This window comes from Lytechinus variegatus, chromosome 4 (assembly GCF_018143015.1).
Source record: "Lytechinus variegatus isolate NC3 chromosome 4, Lvar_3.0, whole genome shotgun sequence".
NCBI lineage: Eukaryota > Metazoa > Echinodermata > Echinoidea > Temnopleuroida > Toxopneustidae > Lytechinus > Lytechinus variegatus.
In genome coordinates this window covers 44,762,953-44,787,594 of record NC_054743.1, presented here as the reverse complement: position 1 = coordinate 44,787,594, position 24,642 = coordinate 44,762,953, and the positions used below count along the sequence as shown (strand labels likewise).

The 24,642-nt window shown below is 36.3% G+C and overlaps 1 protein-coding gene across 1 annotated transcript; it reads left to right on the top strand.

Annotated features, from left to right (window-relative positions):
* The first annotated feature begins 2,844 nt into the window (after nucleotides 1-2,844).
* LOC121413012 lies at nucleotides 2,845-4,134 on the top strand. The gene is made up of 2 exons (XM_041605775.1): nucleotides 2,845-3,193; nucleotides 3,374-4,134. The coding sequence occupies exons 1-2, from the start codon at nucleotides 2,845-2,847 to the stop codon at nucleotides 4,132-4,134; spliced, it is 1,110 nt and encodes a 369-aa protein (XP_041461709.1).
* The last annotated feature ends 20,508 nt before the right edge of the window (nucleotides 4,135-24,642 follow it).

Here is a 24,642-nt window from a genome sequence, read left to right as displayed (position 1 = left end):
GATCAACGAACAGGGGGGAAATCAGTCGTGGACGAAAGTAGGCGCTGTATCTGTGCACATAAATTCAGCTGTCTTTACAAAATCCAGCCGAGGAGAATGATTTTATTTCTCGTAGTTTATTTATTTTTTTTTAGATTTGCAAGAAGAAATTTTGTCAATTTCACATTGTAACATTATCAGCAATTGTTATTCAATAGAAAAGATCCATTCAACTTGATTTTTTTGTATCCTTTACCAACACTATCCACGAGGTTTGATGGTTTCTTTCAGCGCGCTGGGCGACCCACAAAGAATTATGAATAAGAATAAAAAATAAATACATACTAATATAAAAAGAAGTGAATAAATAAACAAATACTATAAGAACAATTTTAGCCAAGATGAAAAAGAAAATCGGAAATTCCAATGGAAAGATATACTTTCTGAAAATCATGGCTAAAATTTCCTAATTCATGTTTCTTTTTAATCGCTTACGGATATTAAAACAAAATACGCCACTGATTGTGCGAAAATGGTGTTTAAAGCAACTAAAATTTCAAAAAAATAGCCGCGATTCTTAAAACTCAAGATAACCTGGCCTGATAGTGATGTATGATTATGTTTGAAATAATTATAACACGCATAACGATTATCTATTAACATCTAGTGTGAATTTTAAAATGCTGCCAATTGACAACGCTTCATTTGTTATGCGAATATATATAGTAAAAAATGAATAAGAAGAACTAAATATAGTAAAAAAAATAGTAAAAATTATATAACATAATAATAGCAATAACAAAGACAACAGTAATAATAGTTAACGAAATGAATAAACAATAAATGATTATAAATGATGACTTTCAACTTTCTACGTACCTTGGAATTAGTGGAGTTACGAGCAAGCACCGCGTAGAACACATCATGCATATGCACATCCTTTGCTAGGTATACAGTTATTTTTATCCTTACTGATCTCAGAGTGGATGAGGAGCAAATGATTTCAGCAAGGTCCTCTGAAGCAGTCCGTCTACATGGCTTGGTAATTTCCAGGCAGTCCTACAGTATGTACAATGTATAAAAGAAAAGATAGCATGATAGTAGTCGGCCAATCAAATCATTTCAATTTGATCATTCCGTTTCATTTGTGTGCAGTGGCGTAACGTGGGTCACGGAAGGGGGGCACCAGCAAAAATTTTGAGTAACTTAGTAAGCGCTCGAAGCGCGCTCAATTGCCAGATCTACTTACCTAATAGAGACATTTGAAGGACAATGCCATTAAACATATATACATGTATATATATCTCTCTCACTGATCAAATAATGCGAGCGCGAAACACGACCCGAATTTCTTTGAAATTAACACCTAAAAAGGGAAATTATAATCAAATGTTTGTAATCATGATACGTACCCGTCTCGCTAAACAATGCAAGCGCGAAGCGCGAGCTGAATTTTTTGAATATATATTCATCCTGAATATGGATATTTTAAAGACTATATTCCAATAAAAGTATACGTATCTCACCAAACTCATCTAATTCGAGTGCCAAGCGCTTGCTGATTTAGATGGAATTACATGTAAATACATAAAGCACTTGTAGTCATTGTAATCATGAATAAAAATGAATAATAAATCTCACTACTCCAACATTGCGAGCGCGAAGCGCTTGCTAAAAATTTTGGAAATTCAGACCTCTAGAGGGTCATTTTAAGGCCTGTTTGTAGGCATTCACGAAACTATACGTATTTCATTAACCAAATGATGCGAGCACCGAAGACGAGCTGAAATTTTTGTTTTGACCCCAAACAGGAATATCTTAAGGACTACCAAATAGGTGTGTACATATCTCAATATAGCCATGTAATGCGAGTGCCAAGCGCTTGCTGATTTGTTAGAATTATATTTGAACAGACGAAGCTCTTTTTGTAGTCATTGTAATCATTTTTTTTAACCCTTCCACAGGGTTCCTTTATTGAAATCACTATCCATATTTTCAAACAATACGTACATGAGTACGTGACGGTACGTGACGGTGACGGTACGTGTCCTGGAACATGTCTGGATATAATGTTTTCTTAGGAAATCTTGGAAAATCTAGTGTTTGTTAAGAGAGTATGTGCCCTTGGGAAGGCTAGTGGAATGACACCTCAACATCATGAAAGACTCAAGGAGGAGATTTTGAACTCTCATTTGGCTAATAAACACTGTGAGTATACGGGACATACCTACGCATATATACTACGTACTACTATATACTTCGTAGGCCTATAGGCCTGTACGCCGCATCAGACCGGCATTGAACCTTTCAACGCTGCTATTCCGAATCACCGAAGCGGACCGCGTTAACCCAGGTACTTGCAATACACGCTAATAAGCAAGATGAATCCTGATGATGACGAAACTAATGATGGTCCGTTTCAGACTCCACCTGACACACAATCTGAATTACTGTCTCAAGATGGAGACAGAAATAGTCAGTATTACTGCAAAAAGTGTAAATCGCCAGGTGATACAAAAAAACTATGACCAGATGCAGTACCAAGAAGTGCAAAGCTTATTTCCACTTTGCTTGCACGGGGATGCCCGCTCACATGCTTACCTATATTAGGCGTGTGAATGGTGCCAAATATATTTGTGATGAATGTGAAATTGCTGATGCAGATATTATCCGCGAATTATGTGAGCAAAATGAACCTAAACGGAACAATGAGAAACATGAACAGGATGTAAACGATATCAATCAACAAAAGGAGCCATAGAAAATATGGAAAAGGAAGTAATCAAGTGTATTAGAGATATCAAATTCCAAACACAAAATGAAGGTAGATGTACCTGTGCTGATGAAAATGAACTTAAAACAACGATGGACAAACAGCGGGATGAAATAATCTCTCTGAATGAATGTATTAAGCAACTGAAATCAGAGATTAATATTCGTGTGAACGAATATGAGCTATTGCTCAAAGAACAAAGACTAGTCGTCAAAAGCAAAGAACAAGAACTGAATATGCATAAAAGATACAATGAAAATGAGGAAAAGAAATCAAACAAGCTCCAAAGTGAGTTGGATCAAACAGTTAAACAACTCAAGATGGCGAAGAAAGAAATCGACAAAGTAAATGAAGAAAAGATCAATATCAAACGACAATGGCAAGCCAGTGAAAGTGATGGTGAATGGAGGGAACAAAAAAAATACACTCATACTAGAGGAAGGAAAGAAGGAAGAGATGATAGAAAATGGAGTGAATATAGAGGAAATTATCACAGACATGACAGAGGAGAGGGACAATGGAGAGAACGTAAGAGATTCACTTGTGATAGACGAGAAGAAGAAAGAAGCTCTACAGGAGGAGGATTAGAACAAAAAAGATGCAGCCGATACAGCGACGTTGCTGCCCCATATCGTGACGCTGACCGACCGAGGAATGGTCAACCTCGACATGCTCGAGAGATATCACCACAGAGGAATGCACGAAATGAAGAAAATGAGCGAACAACGGAGGGGATGAACGCAATACATGAGGAAAGAAACGATCACGAGTGTGATATGAGTAGAGATAAACATAACATGTATGATGGAAGCAGAGGGCAAATAAATGACAAAACCGAAAAGAAAATGAGAAAAGTTGTAATAGTTGGAAATTCACAGATAAGTGGGATTGATCCTGATAAGTTTTCCCAAAATGTTAAGTTACATAAAGTAATTAAATACACAATGGATGATGTTGAGTCTTGGTTGAAATCTAGTGAGGCAAAGCAAACTCTTAGCGATGCAGAAACCGTGATAATCCACGAATTAACGAATGACGTTAAACGGTCTAGTGCACTAGATTGTGCTTGTAAAATGAACAATCTCATTGGTCTGATCAAAGTGTCCTTCAAATCAATTAAGATAGTTATATCTCTCGGCACGCCCCGAGATGATAACCAATTGTATCAGCAGCGTGTGGACATGGCCAATAGTATGCTGATGGCTGATGCATTATATGACAGAAGAGTTAAAACTGTTCATCACAGAAACCTGCTCTACCGTGGAACAATTAACACTAATCTGTATAGTGATGATCGTTATCACCTTAGCAAGAATGGAACTAGAGTTTTAGCAGGAAATCTCCGGTGGGCAATTGAAAGGAGCTCTTCAAATAAACGATAGACTTCTTGTTTAAGGTCTATCTGAGGACCGAGAAACGTGAATACACCTTATGACTGAAAGAAAAAATATTCAAATTTGTTATTGGAATGTAAATGGGATACATAAGAGATGGGACGGGGTTAAATCTTCCTCAAAATTGGAAGAAGAGGATTTTGTCAACGTTTTTAATTCATATGATATTGTTTGTCTGGCAGAAATAAAAATAGGGCCGAAGGAAAATATGTCTTTACAAGGATATGTCAATAAAGTAATATGCAGGAAGAAACATAAAAATGCTAAAGCTGACTCAGGGGGTTTGGCCCTGTACATCAAAGAATCTATTAAGCACCAGGTTGCAATTATCAATAATACCTCAAGCGAATTTTGTTGGATAAAGATAGGTAATAGTATCCACGACTCATTTGAGGAGCAGTATATCTGTTTTGTTTACTTAAGCCCAGAAAACTCCACCTTTTCGTCAAAAGTAGATTTAATCGATGCAATCATGAAAGATATCGCAACTTATAAGAACCGAGGTAAATGTATGATAATGGGTGATCTAAATGCTCATACTAATACCTTACCTGACAGCATTGAATACGATTCAGAACGTGATGGTAGGGTATTACCAGTGCCTTTCACGCTAGATTGTTCAGAGGTCATACTAGGGTAAATCAAGACACAAGGCTCGTGAACAAAAGAGGCAAAAATGTGATTGAACTTTGTAAAGCATGTGATCTAAGAATAGTAAATGGACGTAAACTTGGAGATTTGACTGGGAAATTTACTTGCTATGAGGCGAATGCCAGAATTCCCAGTGTATTAGATTATGCTCTTGTTGAAAATGGTGCTTTGGATGATATATCATACTTCTATGTTGATGATCTCAATATATTTTCTGATCATTGCCCAATTGTCTTATCTTTAATGTCATCCACACTTGAACGTCAAAGACCGTGTGAAATAGAAAAACAAGCTTTGAACCCCCATCCTAAAGCTTATATATGGGAACCGCATATAAGTCATGCAGCCTTTGCTAAAACGCTACAAACACCTGAGATATTGACCATTATAAAAGAAATAGAGGAAAATGTATATTGTACAAATGACATTGATATTGAAAACGCAGTCAATGATGTAACAAACTGTATCTTAACTATCGCAGATAAAGCGAAAATAAAAGTCAAAATACCTCGGGTAAAAAACATAAAGAAAAAGAACAAAAAGAAAATATTTAAAGCTGGTGAATGCCTTGCTCTTCGGCGTCGCGTAAAACTATTGTGTAAACAAGTGTGTAAAAATCCATTTGATAGAGGCCTCAGGCAGCAATATTACACCATGAAGAAAAGGTTGAAAAGAAGGTTAAAAGAAATTGTACGTAATAAGAGAAATCATATAATTGACAAACTAGACAATCTCCAAAGTGAGAACCCTAAACTTTATTGGGACCTGATTAACGACCTAGAAAAACTGCACACTGATAGAAAAAGTCCAGTTAATAACATACAACCAAAGCGATGGTTCGAGTATTTTAAAGAACTCATGAATCACAAACCCCTACTTTCGAAAGATCAAAATGAAATTAAGAATCATGTAAATAACCCAAAACTGCATGACACGTTTTCATCTCTTGATTTTAAGATCACTCCCAATGAAGTGTTAGAGTGTATTCAAACTTTGAAGAGAAAGAAAGCCCCAGGAAATGATGCTATTTTGAACGAAATGTTGAAAGCTGGAAAATTTGTGTTGTCACCAGTTTTGTCAAAGGTATTTAATTTAATCCTTATCAGTGGTCATTTTCCCGAAAATTGGTCAGGAAGCCTCTTAAAGCCTCTTTACAAAAGTGGCTCAGTTTGCGATCCCTCAAATTATCGAGGAATATCCCTCTCAAGTTGTCTTGGAAAGGTTTTTTGCTCAGTTCTAAACCGTCGCTTGGTATCATTTCTAGAAGAATATAAATTCAATACAGCCAATCAAATTGCTTTTAGATCAGGTTATAGAACGTCAGACCACATGTTCGTTCTAAAAACTATTCTTGATAAATATATAAGATGTAAAATAGATGATAACTATAATAAATTATATGTATGCTTTGTAGACTTAAGAAAGGCTTTTGACAACGTTTGGAGAGATGGCCTCTGGTACAAACTACTAGAACATGGTATTGGTGGCAATTTCTTAAGAGTCATCCGTGACATGTATTCAAAATGTAAAGTATCGATCAAATTAGACGAAGGTGTTACCCCATGTTTTTATACTAATGTTGGAGTAAAACAGGGTTGCGTAATTAGTCCAACTTTATTTAATTTATTTCTTAATGACATAACTAATATATTTGATACATCAGTAAGCGATCCAGTAACACTTTTTGATAAAGAACTAAATTGTATAATGTATGCTGATGATCTCGTTATTGTGTCGAAATCCCCTAAAGGTATGCAACACTGTTTAGATAAATTCACCACATACTGTAAATCCTGGATGCTAAACATAAATGTATCTAAGACTAAGGTTATGGTGTGCTCAAAATCAGGGAGATCAAACGAACAGGTTTCATTTGAAATTAATGGAGAAACACTATGCACTGTTAAGGAAATGAAATATCTTGGTATTGTTTTCGCAAATAATGGATCACTTAAAGTGGCCGCAAGGGATTTAGCTGATAAAGCGAGAAGAGCATTGTTCAAATTGTACAAATCTTTTGGTTCCTATACTCCTAGCATTAAAACCTTGTTGCATCTTTTCGATGCAACGATACAGCCGATATTACTTTATGGATCTGAAATATGGGGTACAAATGTTATAGACATGGAAAAAAATCTACAATTAATTGATGGGAAAACAGGGCTATATTTTAAACATGAATCTGAAAAGGTACACATTCAATTTTGTAAATATATTCTTGGGGTAAACCGCAAATGCAGTAACTTAGCAGCGACAGCTGAAATTGGTAGATATCCAAAAGTCATCCAAATTGCAATAAATATACTTAAATATTGGATTCGAATACGTAATATGGACGAAGATAGTTTGGTTTACAAAGCTTTTGTAGAAAACGTAAGTCTATTGAATAACGGAAACAATTGCTGGCTTAAGACAATTCAGGATATTTTTAACATATTAGATATTTGTCGGAAAAATGACACCCCCATACTCGATCCAGAAAATATACCAATTTCCCAAAAAGAATTTATTACAATATGCAAAACATCCTTGGAACGGAGATTTGATGAACAGTTTAAATTAGATTTATTTAACGACAGGGACAGTAGGGAAGGAAATAAACTAAGAATTTTCAGTTAGGCAATTCAAACTCAATATAAGGCAAGAAAAGTATTTATGTTCAATACACAATGTCAATTTGAGAAAAAATATAACCAAGCTCCGACTGAGCGCTCATAATCTACCAATAGAAACAGGGAGGTACAAAAGACCGGAGAAGATACCATCTAACCTGAGATTTTGTGAGGATTGTAATTTGAATTTGGTGGGGGATGAGTTTCACATTGTAATGAAATGTAACAAATATAATGATTTTCGCAAAGGTTTTTTTTGAAAAGATAAGTACCCTTAATACTAGGTTTTCTGAAATGGAGTACCAGGAAAAATTTATTTACATCATGAAATTGGAAACTGATGCATTGATTAAATTATTTTGTTCTTTTGTCCAAAACATAATTAATATTAGGGGGGAATTCTGAGTACTAAAAATATCAACCGGCAAACACTTTGAATTTATACACTCGCAATATTCTTACACAATAAGTTTACATGTGATGCCATTCTTCTCACTCTTCCTCTCTCCCGTCCTCTCTATTTTCGAACTTCTTTCCTCTTTATTTCCCTTTCCTCTCCCACTTTCCTTGTGTTTTCCTTGTCCTCTCTTGGACATCAGCTTTTTTTTTCTTTTTTACTCATTGTTAAAATGAGTACCCGAATAATGCCTATGCTTATAGTATATATTTTTATATATAAGTTGTTTTGTTATATTTTGTTTTGATTTTGTTTTGTTTGACAAAAAATACTATTTTGTCTTTGTTTATCTGTTTATGTATATATTTTCTTGTTTTGAACAAAATGTTGGCAATTGCCGGTGACGTTCTGTAATAAATTCAATTCAATTCAATTCATAATTGAATGATTAACACAGTATATGAGGCCGTTCTCATTACGCTTTCTAAAACTAGTTTACTGGAAACCGATTCAGGAAACCACTTTGGAAGATCGCTTTGCTAGCGTTCTCACTTGATCACACGAAAGTGGTTTTCAAAATCACTTCACGGAAAGCGCTCTTGTTGCTATGGAAATGCTCTCAGTGGGGTAACACGTTTCGCGAGAAATTCGAAACCGCAGCATAGGCATTCTACACCTGTCGTGTGGAGTAGCCCCACAAAATGTGCGAAGATCGCTCCCAACACCGCTTTGATCGTTCTCCCTACGCGTTAAACTAGTTTCCACTAAACTAGTTTTTCAGGAACGTAGTGAGAACAGCCTCTATGACACACAGGCTAAATATGTACAATATTCCATGAAATTGTCGTAATATTTGGATTAAAAAAAACAAAAATCAAAATGCAAATGAAAGAAAATCCATACAAGATATATACTCACACACACACACTCACACACACACATATATATATAGGCATATATATATATATATATATATATATATAAGGGTGTGTGTATGTGTGTGTCTGTTTGTGTGTTTTAAAATGTTATCTGAGAGATTTAATATAATAATATGAAAGATGACCACCTTTTTCTTCTCTTTCAGATTTGTTTTGTATATCTACTTTTCTATACTATAATAGTATTTTATTTCAGACAAAATATGGTTGAAAACTGGAAAACAGTGTTTGCATTTTGCTGCAAAAAATTCTTCTCTAACGATTATAAAAATACAATTCAGAGCTCCATTATTGTTTCGTAAAAACCGAATAATTTATTCTGATTTAAAATTTGTATGTGCAAAAAAAGATTTCGAGTTGAGACCATATTTCGTTTGTGTGGGCATTAACCCATTGAAATATTCAAGTTTGAGATTACACTTGCATAGATTGGATATTAAACAGAAAAATAACAAACATTCTGTAATGAAAACAATTTTGTTCACTTCCACATCATAATAGATCCGAAGAGATATAAATATAACACATTGTTAAATGTAAATGATGCAATTATAGCAATTATTGTTCAGTGTTGTATTAAATCACATTCCACATGTTCATTCAAGCGTGAATGTTTAATTAAACGCCTTTGAATCATTGAAGCATGTTAAATGGTCGTGAACATAACGAAAAAGTTGAGAAAAGATCATTTTCAGTTACTAAGATGAAACAATACTTGCCTATGATATTTGAAAATCGTATTTTTTGTTTTTATTAAATGTTCATTGAACCGTGAAACGATGAATATTGTTGGAGATACTCTTCCCAAAAATAACTGTTATCATATTCTTTCATTCTTACTGATATAAATGTGTAAGAAAATCCAAATATTGCAAATTTTGACTTGTGTTTATTCAACAGTGAAATTTAGCCGAAAAAGTTGTATCGTACTTTAGAGAGTACCTTTTACAAGCCTTCTGACTATTTTTCATGATAAGAATGTGGAATTAGTTCCAGTAAAATGGAATCAAAGTCATGATTTTTGGCTTGCGACTTTTGAAAAGTGACATTTTTGCCTTCTGACGGTGCTCACTGAAGCATGACGCAAAATAAGTCCACAAAATTTACTCAGAGGGTAGCTTATAAAATTACCTACACGCTCATGAAAAATATACTAAAAACTCGCATTGGTTGGGAAATTATTGATGTTTGTTTAAGGGGGGACTTACTTTTTTTTGTTGTATATATATATATATATATACACACACACACACACACACACACACATATATATATATATATATATATATATATATATATATATATATATATATATATATATATATATATATATATATATGAACTCCTCAAAAAGTTTGGAAATCTTCCTTTGATTGGTAATCCCTCTTCGATTTTAGTAAATACCAATGTGTAATTAATATCAATGAATAGACCATTTCCTTTAGTTTCCTTTAAGATGATACTCTACATGATATGATTATGGTTCACATGGAGGTGCTGTGGCTTTAAATAAGGGGCAAGATCAAAATTCAAAAGATGCATAATGGCACAATATTAAACGTAACTGTTCTTTTTTCCGTGGTGATGAGTGAGTTTCTCAGCGGTTTTGTTTTTACTTTGACCGATAATTCATCAACGATTTTAGTAAATATCAATGTGTAATTAATATCAATGAATAGATCGTTTGATTTTTGTTAGAATAATAGCCTAAATGATATGATTATCATTCACATGAAAATGCATTAACAAAATGTGGATTAGAATGTCTTGAAAGAAGACGAAAAAGACTGTGTTTGGAGTTTGCTAAATCTCTTTTTAAAAACCCTGACTGTAATAACTGGCTACCATAAAAGGAAAAATTCTCAATCTCATTAAGGAGTGTTCCAAACTCTGCTCAGTCAAAATACAAAACAGATCGCGTTAGAAAAAGTACAATACCATATTTCATTGATTTACTAAATTCTAAATAAATTTTTATTTTCATACCCTTGAAATCAAATTTCTGCCATTGTTTTAATCTCCATTTCAATCTAATTGTTACTTGAATTTTTGATTGTTTAATATTCACTACTTTTTAATATTGTATTTTGTTTCCTTGTGTTTCATTATATATAATGAATTTTTATGTACACTTGCCCTTTAAATTTATTCATTACCTATGTATATTGTAAATTGTAATTGTTTGCTTTTATCCATGACTTGTGAATGTTTTATTGCAAACATGCTAATTTCAGCCTTCTGCCTATGTAACATGTATTGTTTTTATACGAACTTAACCATGATTGAATACCATTGAGTTGAATGAATTGAATCACATGGAGGAGCAGTGCCTTGAAATGTGGGGCAAGGTCAAAATTCCAAAGTTGCAAAATGACGCAATATTGACAGTCACTGTTGTTTTTTTCCGTGGAGATGAGTGAGTTTTTCAGTAATTTCTTTGGATTGTTTTCATGTTTGGAACCAAACACACCTCTGCACTAACAAAACATAACAAAGAAACATGCATGGGTATTTCAAACAACGACACAAACCATGTTATCTCACAGAACCATCACTACAGAAGCAGGGGCTTGGTTTGAATGGATTTTCATCTCTACTGACACAGACAAAAGAACCATGTTCTTTCATGACTATTTCTGCTCGTTTTGCAGCTTTTCAATTCAGACCTCATCCAACACTATTGAATCCTGCTCTTTTCATGATGGCATGATCATAACCAGCATGGTATCATCTTAAAAAGAATTATATTATCTTTTGAATGATACCAAATATGAATTGTGTAAAATTGGTAGTTGGGAAAAGGAATGGTCAAAACTCAGATTTCCAAACCCTTTTTGCTCGTTTTGCAGCTTTTCAATTCAGACATCATCCAACACATTTGAATCCTGCTCTTTTCGTGATGACATGATCATAAAACGGTATCATTTTAGAGGAAATTAAATTTTCTTTCGAATGATATAAGACATGCATTGTTTACAATTGAGAGTAGGAAGTAATTAATGGCCAAATACAGATACAAAATTTTTGAGAGGTTTATATATATATATATATATATATATAGCACCAGTGTGGACTTCCTCGACATCTCCATCTCTATCAAAGATTTATGTCTTTCTACTGATGTCTTCTACAAACCTGCTTCTTCTTACTCCTACTTGAAATATGACTCCTGCCATCCAGCGGCTTGTAAGAAGGCGATCCCTTACCCCCAGATGACCAGGCTACGTAGAATCTGCAGTGGTAATGCTCGTTTTAAAGAACGGGCTGCCAAGATGGGGGATTTCTTCGTAAAGAGAGGCTACCCTCAGGTGCTCATTCAACACTGCATTCAAAGGTGTAGTTTGATCTCGCGGGACGAAGCTTTGACTGGGAAGATAACAACAAGAGTCGTCGAGTTCCACTAGTGATTACTTATCATCCCACGTCTGCACTCATTACAAAATTTATCAATAACAACGCAAAGCTGTTCCTGTCATCTTCTGCTTGTAAGGAGATCTTTGGTTCTTCTGGCATATAGGAAAGACCGTTCTCTGCGTGACTATCTCGTTCGTTCCAAATTGCCGACTAATCAATCCACATATACACCTGGTAGATCTCAATGCAGCAGGCCGAGATGCAATACCTGTCCATATGTCATGACGGCAGATGTCATCCAAGGACCCAGAAGAACTTGGCGCTTCAAGGCCCCTTTCAAGTGCACCACCAGAAACGTCGTATAATATGCTATAAGATGCTCTCGCTGCTCTAAGCTTTACGTCGGAGAGACTAAACGACGTCTGGCAGACAGAGAACAGAACACCTGCGTTCGATCCGACTTAACACACCTGGCCTTCCAGTGGCAACGCATTACAGCCAACCTGGACATGTCATCAACGATCTAAAGATATGCGTTGTCGTCTCTTGCGACCGTGAGACGGATCGCAAACTCAAAGAAGAGAAGCTGATTTACAGTCTCGGGACCCCCCCCCCACCCCCACCCCCACCCCCACGGAATGAATGTGTCTTTCCGCGCCTTCCCAATGCCTGAGACCAAGCAAACTTTTCTTTCTTAACGATGAATCGATAGATTCTTTTACTCTACGTCATAATAGTTGCCTGGACTGTACTCATTACGTCACAATATCTTCTAACAATGCACCTGTTGCGTTATGTTGTTGCGCAATGTATTAAGTAGGCGTTGGTTTTATCACCAAATGATGCAACCTTTTTTGGATTTATTAAAATCATCCCTGAAGAAGGTTTATGACCGAAAATTTGGAAAATTATGTCTCCTCATGCCTTTCTATTAAGTTCTCTTTTGTTTGTACATTATGACGCCGACGCAGAGCTCTTTGATTTATATATTAGGCAACTCAGTGACACTTTTTTCTGTGAAGAGGTAGATCACGATCCAACAGATGACCATCAGCTAGATGTGAAGGAAACTGTTACATTTCTCATTGACAGCCACAATTTACCCAAGGAAACCAGGCATCTCCTTCAGAGGAATCCCAAATCTGCCATTTTTATATGCTTCCTTAAATTCATAGATGGGAAATCCTGGGTGTCCGATTGTTTCTACGATAAATTGTCCCACTCAGCTCATCAGTGAATATTTGGATAGACTGTCTTCTTTCCTATTTATCTTCCGACCTACGTAAGATACTTGTCAGAGATGATCCGGACTCTTTTTTTGAGGGGCCCACATTGTACAAGCATTGCTTTTCAGTTGGTCCCTCCATTTCCATCTTAATTTAATTTCTACTGAAAAATAGTATACTTAGTTAAAACCTCCAATATGTTGCCCAAATTGTGTGTTTTTTCACAACATGTGTATTATTATTTTTGTTTCTTTGCAACGGATACAAATACTTTTTATATATGGTATACAACTTGTTTTTGTTTGATGGAAGTGAAATGAATAAAATTGAATTGAGACTATCACACTCCGAGAGCATGGAGAGAAGTTTCTTTTCACCTAAGAAGTCAAGTCTCTCTATACCATCATCCCTTTATCAGATGGCCTAAATGCTATTCGTTTCTTTCTACGGAATCATCAATAAGCTAACACACCCGATGAAGACACTATAGTGCGCTAGACTGACCTCGTTCTCACACGTTCAACATTCAGCTATAATTGTAAATACTACAAACTGAAGAAGGGCGTGAAGATGGGTACTAAGATGGGAACTTCTTATGCTTGCCTGTTCATTGGATACATCGAAAGCAGGTTCTTGTCCAATAACGAAGGGCCCAAACCTCTGCTTTCTACGAAGATATATTAATGATTATCTTGGAATCGCAGTGTCATCCAAGGATTAAGTTATGGAGTTTATTGACAGACTTGGCAACATGCATCCTTCGCTGGTTAGAAAAATAAATTGGCGAAAAAAAACCCTAGAAAATCGGAGAGAGGAGACAAACAAACAATATGAGAGTGCAGGTCAGAACATTTCTATCTGCATGGGGTTGGTCAAACATAATAATAAAAAGTCATCAGTTTGATAAGGGTTTGAGGACCGAGTTGCGACAAACAAACGTTGCGGGATTTTTTTGTAATCTATAACCAAAAAATAAGGTCATGTTGTCATTCGTTTAAGTTGATCTTCTTGGAATGTTAGCCAAAGCGCACTTGTCTTTTTAATAATTCTTTTATCTCTGTCTTTCATTCTCTCTCGTTGTCCGTGACATCTGAGCATTTTTTTCTATAATTTCCCTAAATGGTTCTTCTTTCATTCTTATATGCATCATCACGAAGGGGAAGCGCTTTTATGCAATTAAAATGTCATAAGCACCTACGTCTTGTTGGTAAATGAGACAACGTTTGTGGGTTTTAGTTCCGGTATGTTGGTCGAAATAAAAAGAAAAAAAAGGATTCATAAAAGCTTTTTGTATTGCTAAGTACGAAAAGCGCTCAATAAGTCATCCTCTCGATAAGCACTAATCTTCCTTTTGTTCGGATCGTTGACCATCTCTATCCTGCTCTTTTCGGAAGGAATTTGTTTGAGTGGCCGCCCTGACAATGTTTTGTTCGGGTTGTGCGGATATCATAAAATACATGGACGTTTCCCTTTTGAAAAGAGCATAAGATGAATGGTGTGCTAAAATGCTTTCTTTTCTCTCCTTTTAACAGAATAGTAGACAAAAATAATGAAAAGAAGAGGGATGATACGGGGACGGCAAAAAGTTCAAAAGTGCACCGAGATCAGCTCAAAGTACTAAGACATTACTCTCGCACAAGCTTTTTTATTTTTCTTAAAATACAATCAATCGATGAAACCAAGGATATATCATTCTAGAGTGAAATTACCTTAATGAAACAAATAATGAAACGAGAATGGTGAATAGATTAGCGAGTAGCTTATTACGTGACGTAGCAGAAAAAGATGTTAGTGCACGATATGGATCAAATCACGTGATCAGAACAAATCACGTGATCAGGCCTTTTGCGCGCTCGTAAGTGCTCGTCACCAAATTTATTCTTCCTCGTCTGACTCCAACGAAAAAATCGGGTAAAGTTGAAATGATTTCCTATTTTCGGGATTTTTCCCCACATTAGCTGTATATTTTTCATTCGAAAAGAACCTAGACATGTCAGAAATCAGTTCGAAAAGACTCTCCTCAACCTATAAATTACTACAAAATACTCAACTACTTCATGCAGATGGTAGCCCTATATGGTGACCATAGATATGTATATTATTGACACTAGAGGGCGGACTTCATCAAATTGCTGTGAATCCATGTTCGGGGCGCGCGTTTCCTTTTTACACCCTGGCGAAGGCATTTTCCGGAAAAGAAACCAAAAAGCGACTAGTGAAGAGTCTACACACGTCGCTGGTTGCATGCAGCGTGCGACACAGTACAGGCTAGTCCACCACCGCATGCAATTTGCACAGTTACTGATCAGAGCACAGAGTTCCTCGGCACTTCATGTACAGAGAGAGCGGCAGTCAGGAGTGAAATCCGAACATGCTTTTGCAGTCGCGTTGTTTATGATATTTTTTTTTCTAAAAATAAATTATTAACTAAATGAATAGAATGACAGACAAAATCAAAATAAACAGATACTTATAATGGAAAGACAAATTGAAGTTTGATGGATTGATACACTTAGAAGCTGCCGAAAGATAGATATAGAAGACTGATAAATAGATAGAGACAAGATAGACAGATAGATAGATAGAAATAGAGAAAGAGAGAGAGAGACAGAGGTGGATAGATAGAAAGAGAGAGAAATAGGGAGAGATGGATGGATAGATAGAGAGAGGGGGAGAGACAGAGAGGTCGATATATAGAGGGAGAGGGGGGGGGAGAGAGAGAAAGAGAGAGAGAAGGATAGATAGATAGAGAGAGAGAGATGTTGTAGATAGAAATATGGACGGACAAAGAGAAAGAGAGAAAAAAGACAGACAGATGCTGGAGAAGGAGAGAGATATAGATAGATGTTAGATAGATAGAAAGATAAAGAATGAGAGAGACAGAGAATATAGACAAATTAACAGATAGATAGATACTCCAGTTAAAAATAGATAAATAGATAGAGAGAAATAGAGAAAGACAGACAGATGGATAGATAGATGGATAGAGAGATAGATAGAGAATTTGAGAGATAGATAGATGTCAGATAGATCAAGAATGAGAGAGAAGAGCGACAAATTAACAGATAGATACTGTAGTTACAAAGGTAGGTAGGTCGAGAGAGAGAGAAATAGAGAAAGACAGACAGATGGATGGATAGATAGAGAGAGATAGAGAATTTGAGATAGATAGATGTTAGATAAAGAATGAGAGAGACAGAGAAGATTATTAGATAGATAGATACTGCAGTTACATAGATAGAGATAGAAATTGAGAGATAGATATACAGACAGATAGAAAGACAGACATCAGCAAATCGGCAAGGCAAATGATCAAGGCAAACATTCGTATTGAACCTGGAAAGAAGCTCAGCTGCGGATAACTTCGGTGCGGACTTTGGATCGCGCGCCCAGCTGATAATGTGAACAAACGTAGACGTAGACTAGTCGCTTTTTGGCTACTTTTCCGGAAAATGCCTTCGCCAGGGTGTAAAACGGAAACGCGCGTTCGGGGCGGCCGCCATCTTAAAGAGGGCAAAAAATAGGTTGCTGTACGTGCATTACCTATGATGTAGATCAGGGCTTGGTCTGAAGTTTCCCCTCCTTTCAGTTAATTTTGAGGAAATCAAAGTAGAAATCATACGGTGAATCACTGATAATCCCACTAAATATAATATTGGAGTCTATGCGACGTTATAGTTATATTTAACACCACGGGTGTTAGATCTAACAGCCCAATCAATAAAGGACCACACCATCTGGTGTTGGAGCTACACTGCCACTGGTGTTAAGATTACCAACATTTAGGATGTTAAAATATATCAACACCAGTCTTGGTGTTCGATTTGAACACGAGTCGGAGAATGTTATGAAGTTGACACCATTTGGTGTTCATTTGACACCCTCGAACACCTGCAGAAACGAAAATTTAAACGAAAGTTTAAATCACCCATTGGTGTAAAAAAAATACCAACACCAGCTTTGGTGTTGTTTCACGGTTCGGATTCACACCATTTGGTGTCCGATTTCAAGTTCTTCAACACCTGCAGCCTGACGGTGTAGCTTAACACTACGGTATTTTATATATATATATATATATACCCCAACAGCAGACAGTGTTGAGTTACTCCAGTGAAGTGTAACTTCAACAATAATTTTTGTTAAAGCATTTCTATCCAACACCTGTTACGGTGTTGTTTCAACACTTCTGAGTATTTGGTGTTTAGTTTACACTCTAAGTGTTGTTTCAACACAGTATATTGCTTGAACACTGAGTGTCAAATGAGCACCAAATAATGAGAACATATGAACACTCTAAAGTGTTAAGTTGACCTTATCTGACACCCTTGTCACGGTATATGCTATATGATGGCTTATATATTGAATAACTACTAGTCGACCCCCGGGGGCCACTTCCATTCACAAGTGGATACCATGCGCGACCATGGGGTCTCGAAAAGCACCCTAAACACGTAATTTCCATATTCTGAAAATGCACCCCTTAACAAGTATTGGCGTGTGAAACCCTACCCTTAACAAGTATTGGAAACAAAACGATACTCTTGGCAAATATTCCCTGAAATGAACCCCTAAACAAGTACAGGAATGTTTAATTGTTACGGGTCCTCGCGGTCGTCGATCGGCTTTACTTTATTTGATTTAGTACGACTCCATCTTCTACACCTCGCGCAAATCGGACTCTAAACACGAAGTGTTGGGGCAAAAAGGACATCCTTTATAAAACATTTGAATTTTATTTTATCATCCCCGCAAATTCGACCCTAAACACGTAATTTTCCTAGCGAAATATATACCCTTTTTTCATTATTTTTGTGTTTTTGACACCCTTATCACGTTACGTACGTAACGTGCCCTATCGTGAAAAAGACATCCTTTTTACGTGTTTTTTTGGTCGCGCATGGTATCCACTCGTCAATGTAAGTGGCCCCTCCGGGAGTCGACCTCGTCGTTTTTCCCCCGTTTTCTGGACGTTCAGTCCATCTCCTTTATAAAATATGCATGGTTATAATATATTTTAACATAAAAATGTTTCGCCTTGTGATTTTAACGTTGCATACAGCATTAAATTGAAAATATAATGTAAAAAAGTGAAATATGTGATATTCTCCCATAGAGCCGTGTGTTATAAATCCGCGCTCTTGACCTCTTTAAGATGGCGGCTGCGCAATACATGGAAACACAGCCGCATTACGCGCGCGTCAATGCGAGCGATTACTCTAGTGTCAATAATATACATCTCTATGATGGTGACTTGTACGTTTGCACCAAAATGCAAATCTTGACATACTAGTACTCTTGTCTTTCATCCTCATGGCAGCAAAGAATGTCACATTGAAAATACATTGTATTTTATTTATTCATTTGTCTTTTTTTAGCCAAAATATTTAACCTAATCTTGTAATCTAGCCAGGATGCAGAGAGGCAGGAATTTCATTTAATTCTTCAATGAGCAGAGCTTCTTTGATTTAGGTTGCCATCGATGACCATAGCTAATTAAAATAGTTACTTTGTCCAGGGCAGTGGATTTTCCATGCCGTGCTTGAATAGGTCCCTTTTGTCCCAGGCAGGATCCATTCCTTTTGACCAGCTGCTTGGGATAGTTTAGGACAAGGGTGTGTGTGCAGTAGTTTTCCATTAGGTTTGGTAGACACCATTTTGTGTTCGTGGATGAATCAATAGAAGGATCCTTACAGTTGATGTTAGTGTTGAGATGAGGCAAACGATGGTTAAGAGGAAAAGACGACACTGAGAAAACTCTGATGATAACAGTGAATTTGAGATTATATTTGAAATTATGATTTTCTTGGTGAAACGGTAAACTGCATAGAGTTCGCAGTGTTGTTTGAAAATGAAATGTTTTATATTGATCTGTGATTAGAACAAAGAGTCGAGAAACTTATGAGTGTTATATTGGTTGTATTACATTTGAATGTGATTAAAGTTATGTGTGGATCAGTACAGGATCCTTCAAAGTTAGAGTGAGTGGTAATACTGAAAAACAAAACATTTTTTTTATGATATGTTGAAGATAGACAAATGAAACTTTGAAACAGGTCGATCAAACGTACATTCAGTTGTAAAAATATGTATCAGGTTTGGGTGTCTCGAGACAAGGTAAATTTGAAGTCGAATAGGTGATATATTTTTAGAGTCTACATTGTATTTTGGGGGTCTTGAATTTTATCAGAAAGTAACCATTTTTATTTCTAATTGTATACCAACAAAATTATGCTGAAATAAATTGTAAATAATATCATACTGAATGGCACAAGTTTGACGTGAGTTTTATTTGGGTATATCCATGTGACAAAGAAGGCGACCACTGTAAAGGGTGTATCAACAAAGCATGGCAACTATATTTGTAAAATGAACGATGACACAAGACTCTTCGGTCACCAGATGACCTCTTTGACTTTGGAGTCTACGATGTCCAGTGGCGTAACTACGGGGGGGGGGCATGGGGGGGCACGTGCCCCCCCCCCCCATCGGCTGACAAAAAAAACGGGGAAAAGGAGAAAAAGAGGGAGAAAGGAAGATAAACGTAGTGGGAAAAAGATATTATTGTTCATTATAATGTTATATTATATCGTAATTATGTTATGTTATATTACATAAGAAACATTTTTTTCATAACTTTACGAAACATAATTTGCTCAGGTCCTATGTCTTCATTGTTCCTGGTGCTCGCATTGTCTGTTTAACGAGATATATAACCATGATAACCCTGTAATACTAAATCCTCCCGTTTTCAAGTCAATATACAACATACTGCCAAATATATTTCCTCGCACTTCGAGTGATTATTGTTTTATGTACAATAGTATGCTTCTTTTTCAAGACTACTTAAAGTGATTGCCCCATTTTAAGGTCTTAATAAAAAACATTTCCTTCGCAGTAGTGGATTGGTGAAATATGTCTGCTCTCCATGAATTCCTAGAATCAGTCCTTAAAATGTCCCTTTTTCTGATCTGAATATCAAAAAATTTCAGCTCGCGCTTCGCGCTCGGATCATATGGTAAGCGAACTACGTATGGTCTTCGTGAATTCCTACAAACAATGCCCCTCTATTCGGGTCTGAATTTCCTAAATTTTTAGCTCGCGCTTCGCGCTCGCAAGATTTGATTAGTGAGATGGGTATGCTAATCATGATTACAAGTGCATTATGTGCATGTTTAGATGTAATTCTAACAAAATCAGCAAGCGCTTATTGGCACTCGCATTAGATGACTATGGTGAGATGTGTATACTCTTATGGATTCCTAAAATATAGTACTTAAAATCTTCCTGTTTCGGGTCAATATTTACAAAAATTTCAGCTCGCGCTTCGCGCTCGCATTATTTGGTGAGACAGGTACGTATCATGATTACAAAAGATTAATTATAGTGTCCCCTTTTAGGTCTAAATATAAAAAAATTTAAGCTCGCGATTCGCGCTCGCATTATTTGACCAATGAAATACATATCCGTTTAATGGCAATGTCCTTAAAGTGACTCTATTAGGTCAGTATACCTGGCAACTGGGCGCGCTTCGCGCGCTCACTAGTGACTCAAAATTTTTGCTAGTGCCCCCCCCCCCTATGCCATGACCCACGGTACGCCACTGACGATGTCGCATATACATTTTGGCCTCCACATTTTGGTTTGACTTTCTTGTTCTCCAAAACCATGCAGGCACTGCCATAAATAATGATTAATGATTATGAATCGATGATATAGAGATAATCTTCAAAGATTTTTTTCAAAGTTCATTTGATGTTAAAATCAACACATTTCGCTCTCATTAAGCTATTAGAGTAATAAATAAGATTTTCATGAATTCATGATAATTGAATTGTTCCTATTTCAAAATGGCGCTTGGGAAGGGAAGTAGGAAGATTTTTTTTTTCATTTAATTAAATGTACATTAAATATCCCAGTGCTAGGTAAAAATAAATATAGAATAAACATCAGCTCGCACTTTGCGCATGCATCATTTATTAAATGCAATCCATGTCCACTTTAAAATTTTCCTACACAGTGCTGACCCTTTTCACATCGGAATAACAAATATTTTAAGCTCGCACTTTGCGCTTGCATTATTGATTTTCATGAAAAAAAATATTTTGAATGCCATGATTCTGTGTCTAAATCTAGGACGCGTTTGTTTATTAAAATACGTAGGTTTTAGGTGAAAATCTTATACTTACATGTACCGCTCGCATCATTTTCTTATTTATTTTTAGATATATGCCTATGCTGTTTCTGACTGCAAAAAGAGTTTTAAATGTCCCCTTTGTAGGTCGAAATATAAACAATACTGTCATATAACGCATCACGGTCGCACTATTTTATTGTATATTTGATTTGATTCATGGCTTACTGCAAAGAGTCCTTAAAAAGAATTAATTTACTATAATGCCAGAACTTATATTAAAAACTGTTCGGTGTAATTTAAGTTACATACGCATCTTGTTTTTGGATCGCAAACAATGCTGAAATTGTTCGACTTTCGGGACAAAATACATGCATTAAAAAGAGATATGTAGTTCGCGCTTCGAGCTTGCACTATCGCCAGTGGCGTAACTACGGGGGGGGGGGCACGTGCCCCCCCCCCATCGGCTGCCCCCCCCAAAAAAAAGAGGGAAAAGGGAAAAGAAACGTAGTAGGGGAAAGAAGAAATTGTTGTTTATCATAGTGTTATATTATGTTATATAACATAAGAAGCATTTTCACAACTTTATGAAACATTATTTGCTTAATTGTGTCTTCATTGTTCCTGGTGCTCGCATAGACTTTTTAACGAGACATATAAAACTGCTGTACTAATAAAGCCTCCCGTTTTCAAATCAATATACAACAAAATAATACATTTCCTCGCAATTAGAGTTATTATTGTTTTAAGTAGTGATATATTCTTCTTTTTCATGACTACTGAAAGTTATTGCCCTATTTTAAGGTCTTAATATAAAACATTTCCTGTCCGTGCTAACGTTCGCATTAGTGGATTGGTGAGATTTCTGCTCTTCATGAACTCCTAAAATCAGTCCTTAAAATGTCAATTTTTCTGATCTGAATATCAAAAAATTTTAGCTCGCGCTTCGCGCTCGCATCATTTGGTTAGTGAAATACGTGGGGTCTTAGTGAATTCCTACAAACAAGCCTTGGAATGCCCCTCTTCATGTCTGAATTTCCTAGATTTTCAGCTCGCGCTTCGCGCTCGCAGTATTTCATTAGTGAGATGCGTATGATAATCATGATTACAAAATTTACAATGACTTCAAAAAGTGCTCCATGTGTTTAGATGTAATTCTAACAAAATCAGCAAGCGCTTGGCACTCGCATTATATGACTATGGTGAGATATGTATACTCTGACTTAATGGATTCGTAACTATAGTCCTTAAAATATCCATGTTTTGGGGTCAATATATACAAAAATTTCAGCTCGCGCTTCGCGCTCGCATCATTTGGTTAGTCAAATACGTAGGGTCTTAGAGAATTCCTACAAACAACCCTTAGAATGCCCCTCTTCAGGTCTATATTTCCTAAATGTTCAGCTCGCGCTTTTGCGCTTGTAGTATTTGATTAGTAAGATACGTATGATAATCATGATTACATGACTACAAAAGGTGCTTCATGACTGTGTTTAGATGTAATTCTAACAAAATCAGCAAAGGATGGCACTAGCATTAGATGACTATGGTGAGATATTTATACTCTTAATGGATTCTAAAATATAATCCTTAAAATTTCCTTGTTTAGAGTCAGTATATACAAAAATTTTAGCTCGCGCTCGCATTGTTTGTTTAACGAGACAGTTAAGTATCATGATTACAATTTGCTTATAATGTCAATTTTTAGCCCTCAATATCAAAAATTTTCAGCTCGCGCTTCGCGCTCGCATTATTTAATCAGTGAGATACATATTCGTTTGATGGCACTGCATGTCCTTAAAAAATCTCTATTAGGTCAGTATACCTGACAACTGAGCGCGCTTCGCGCGCTCCCTAAGTGACCCGAAATTTTTGCTGGTGCCCCCCCCCCAATGCCGTGACCCACGGTACGCCACTGACTATCGCAATAAGTCTTATGAAATGTTAATATATTTATGTTGTTTTATATTTGCAAAGCTACAGGGTGACGCATAGGTGTACCCATTCAAACAAGATTATTAGAAATAAATTTTAAGCGGCTGATAGGGGACAACATGGGTGAAAAAGGGGTCCCCCTCCCTCCCCTATCTGCAAAAGCAAAATCCGCTCCTGCCTTGGTACCGAAGTAGACCGGGAGGGGGGGGGGGGTGCAAATCTATCTCTGTGTAGGGCTTTGGGGAAAGTAGCTAGTCCAAAAAGGGCTACATGTAGTTCCCATCATGACTAATTTAAACTAAGAGATACATGGATTCGGGGAAATGTTCAAGCCCTTTAGTAGAGTTCCTATTTTTTTCCAGATATACAGCTAGTCTGCCCGGTTTGTAATAAAAAAGATAAATGGGTGGGGCATGAAAGGCACTTTAGGTTTAGGGCCTTCAAATAAAAACAAGTATTTTTTCTAAGCTCCCATTACTAGTTATTGATGGGGAAGTTTACTCTGACGAAAAAATTGTTGAAAAGTACCACTACCAGAAAAAAAAATATTTGAATTATGCAAAAGGTTTGAGAAAAAAGAAATTAATCCACAAATAAGAAATTAAAAAAAAAATTGGATTCGGGATGCCACATACAAGAGCTACCACTTGTTATGTTATGGTATGTTTGGTATGTAATGTAATGTTTATATGCATGCATATCAATGTTTAGTTGGTTCATGATAACTATTTTCATGAACTTTTTTCCGTATTACTTGTTTAAATGACATTTTATTGCAGTAGCCTATGATTTTTAAATGGGCGAGGGGAGTTCAAGTCCAATGATATGTTGACAACCAAATTTATAAAAAAAGTTCTTCACCACAATTTTTGCGTCTTTTTGTTAATCAAAAACAAAATAAAAAACGGTCTTCAACAACATTTAAGGGGAGGGGTGGTATTTAGAAAAAAAAACCTAAGGGAGTTTGAACCCCTGTATCACCCCCACCCCCATGATACATAGAAAGCTGCTCACATAATTATTATTATTTGTTTGGCGTCACCTGTGCCTAGGAGGCGAAAAGCGAACTGAATCACTATGACTTGCAGGTCTCTCCTCCCGATATAACTGATTGGGGGAATGCAGGTGGACCACTACACTGGGATTTCCACCTACTCTTACACGAATAGTGCAGTGGGTTCTTAACGTGCAAAGGTGGTGACTCTCCTCTACACGGGGACGGAGTGTTTTCCATTGTAACATAGGCTGCATC

Coding starts and splice junctions, on each gene's coding strand:
- LOC121413012 (XM_041605775.1), top strand. CDS start 2,845: ATGGACAAACAGCGGGATGAAATAATCTCTCTGAATGAATGTATTAAG. Junction 3,194..3,373: donor ATACACTCATACTAGAGGAA/GGAAAGAAGGAA, acceptor ACAGCGACGTTG/CTGCCCCATATCGTGACGCT.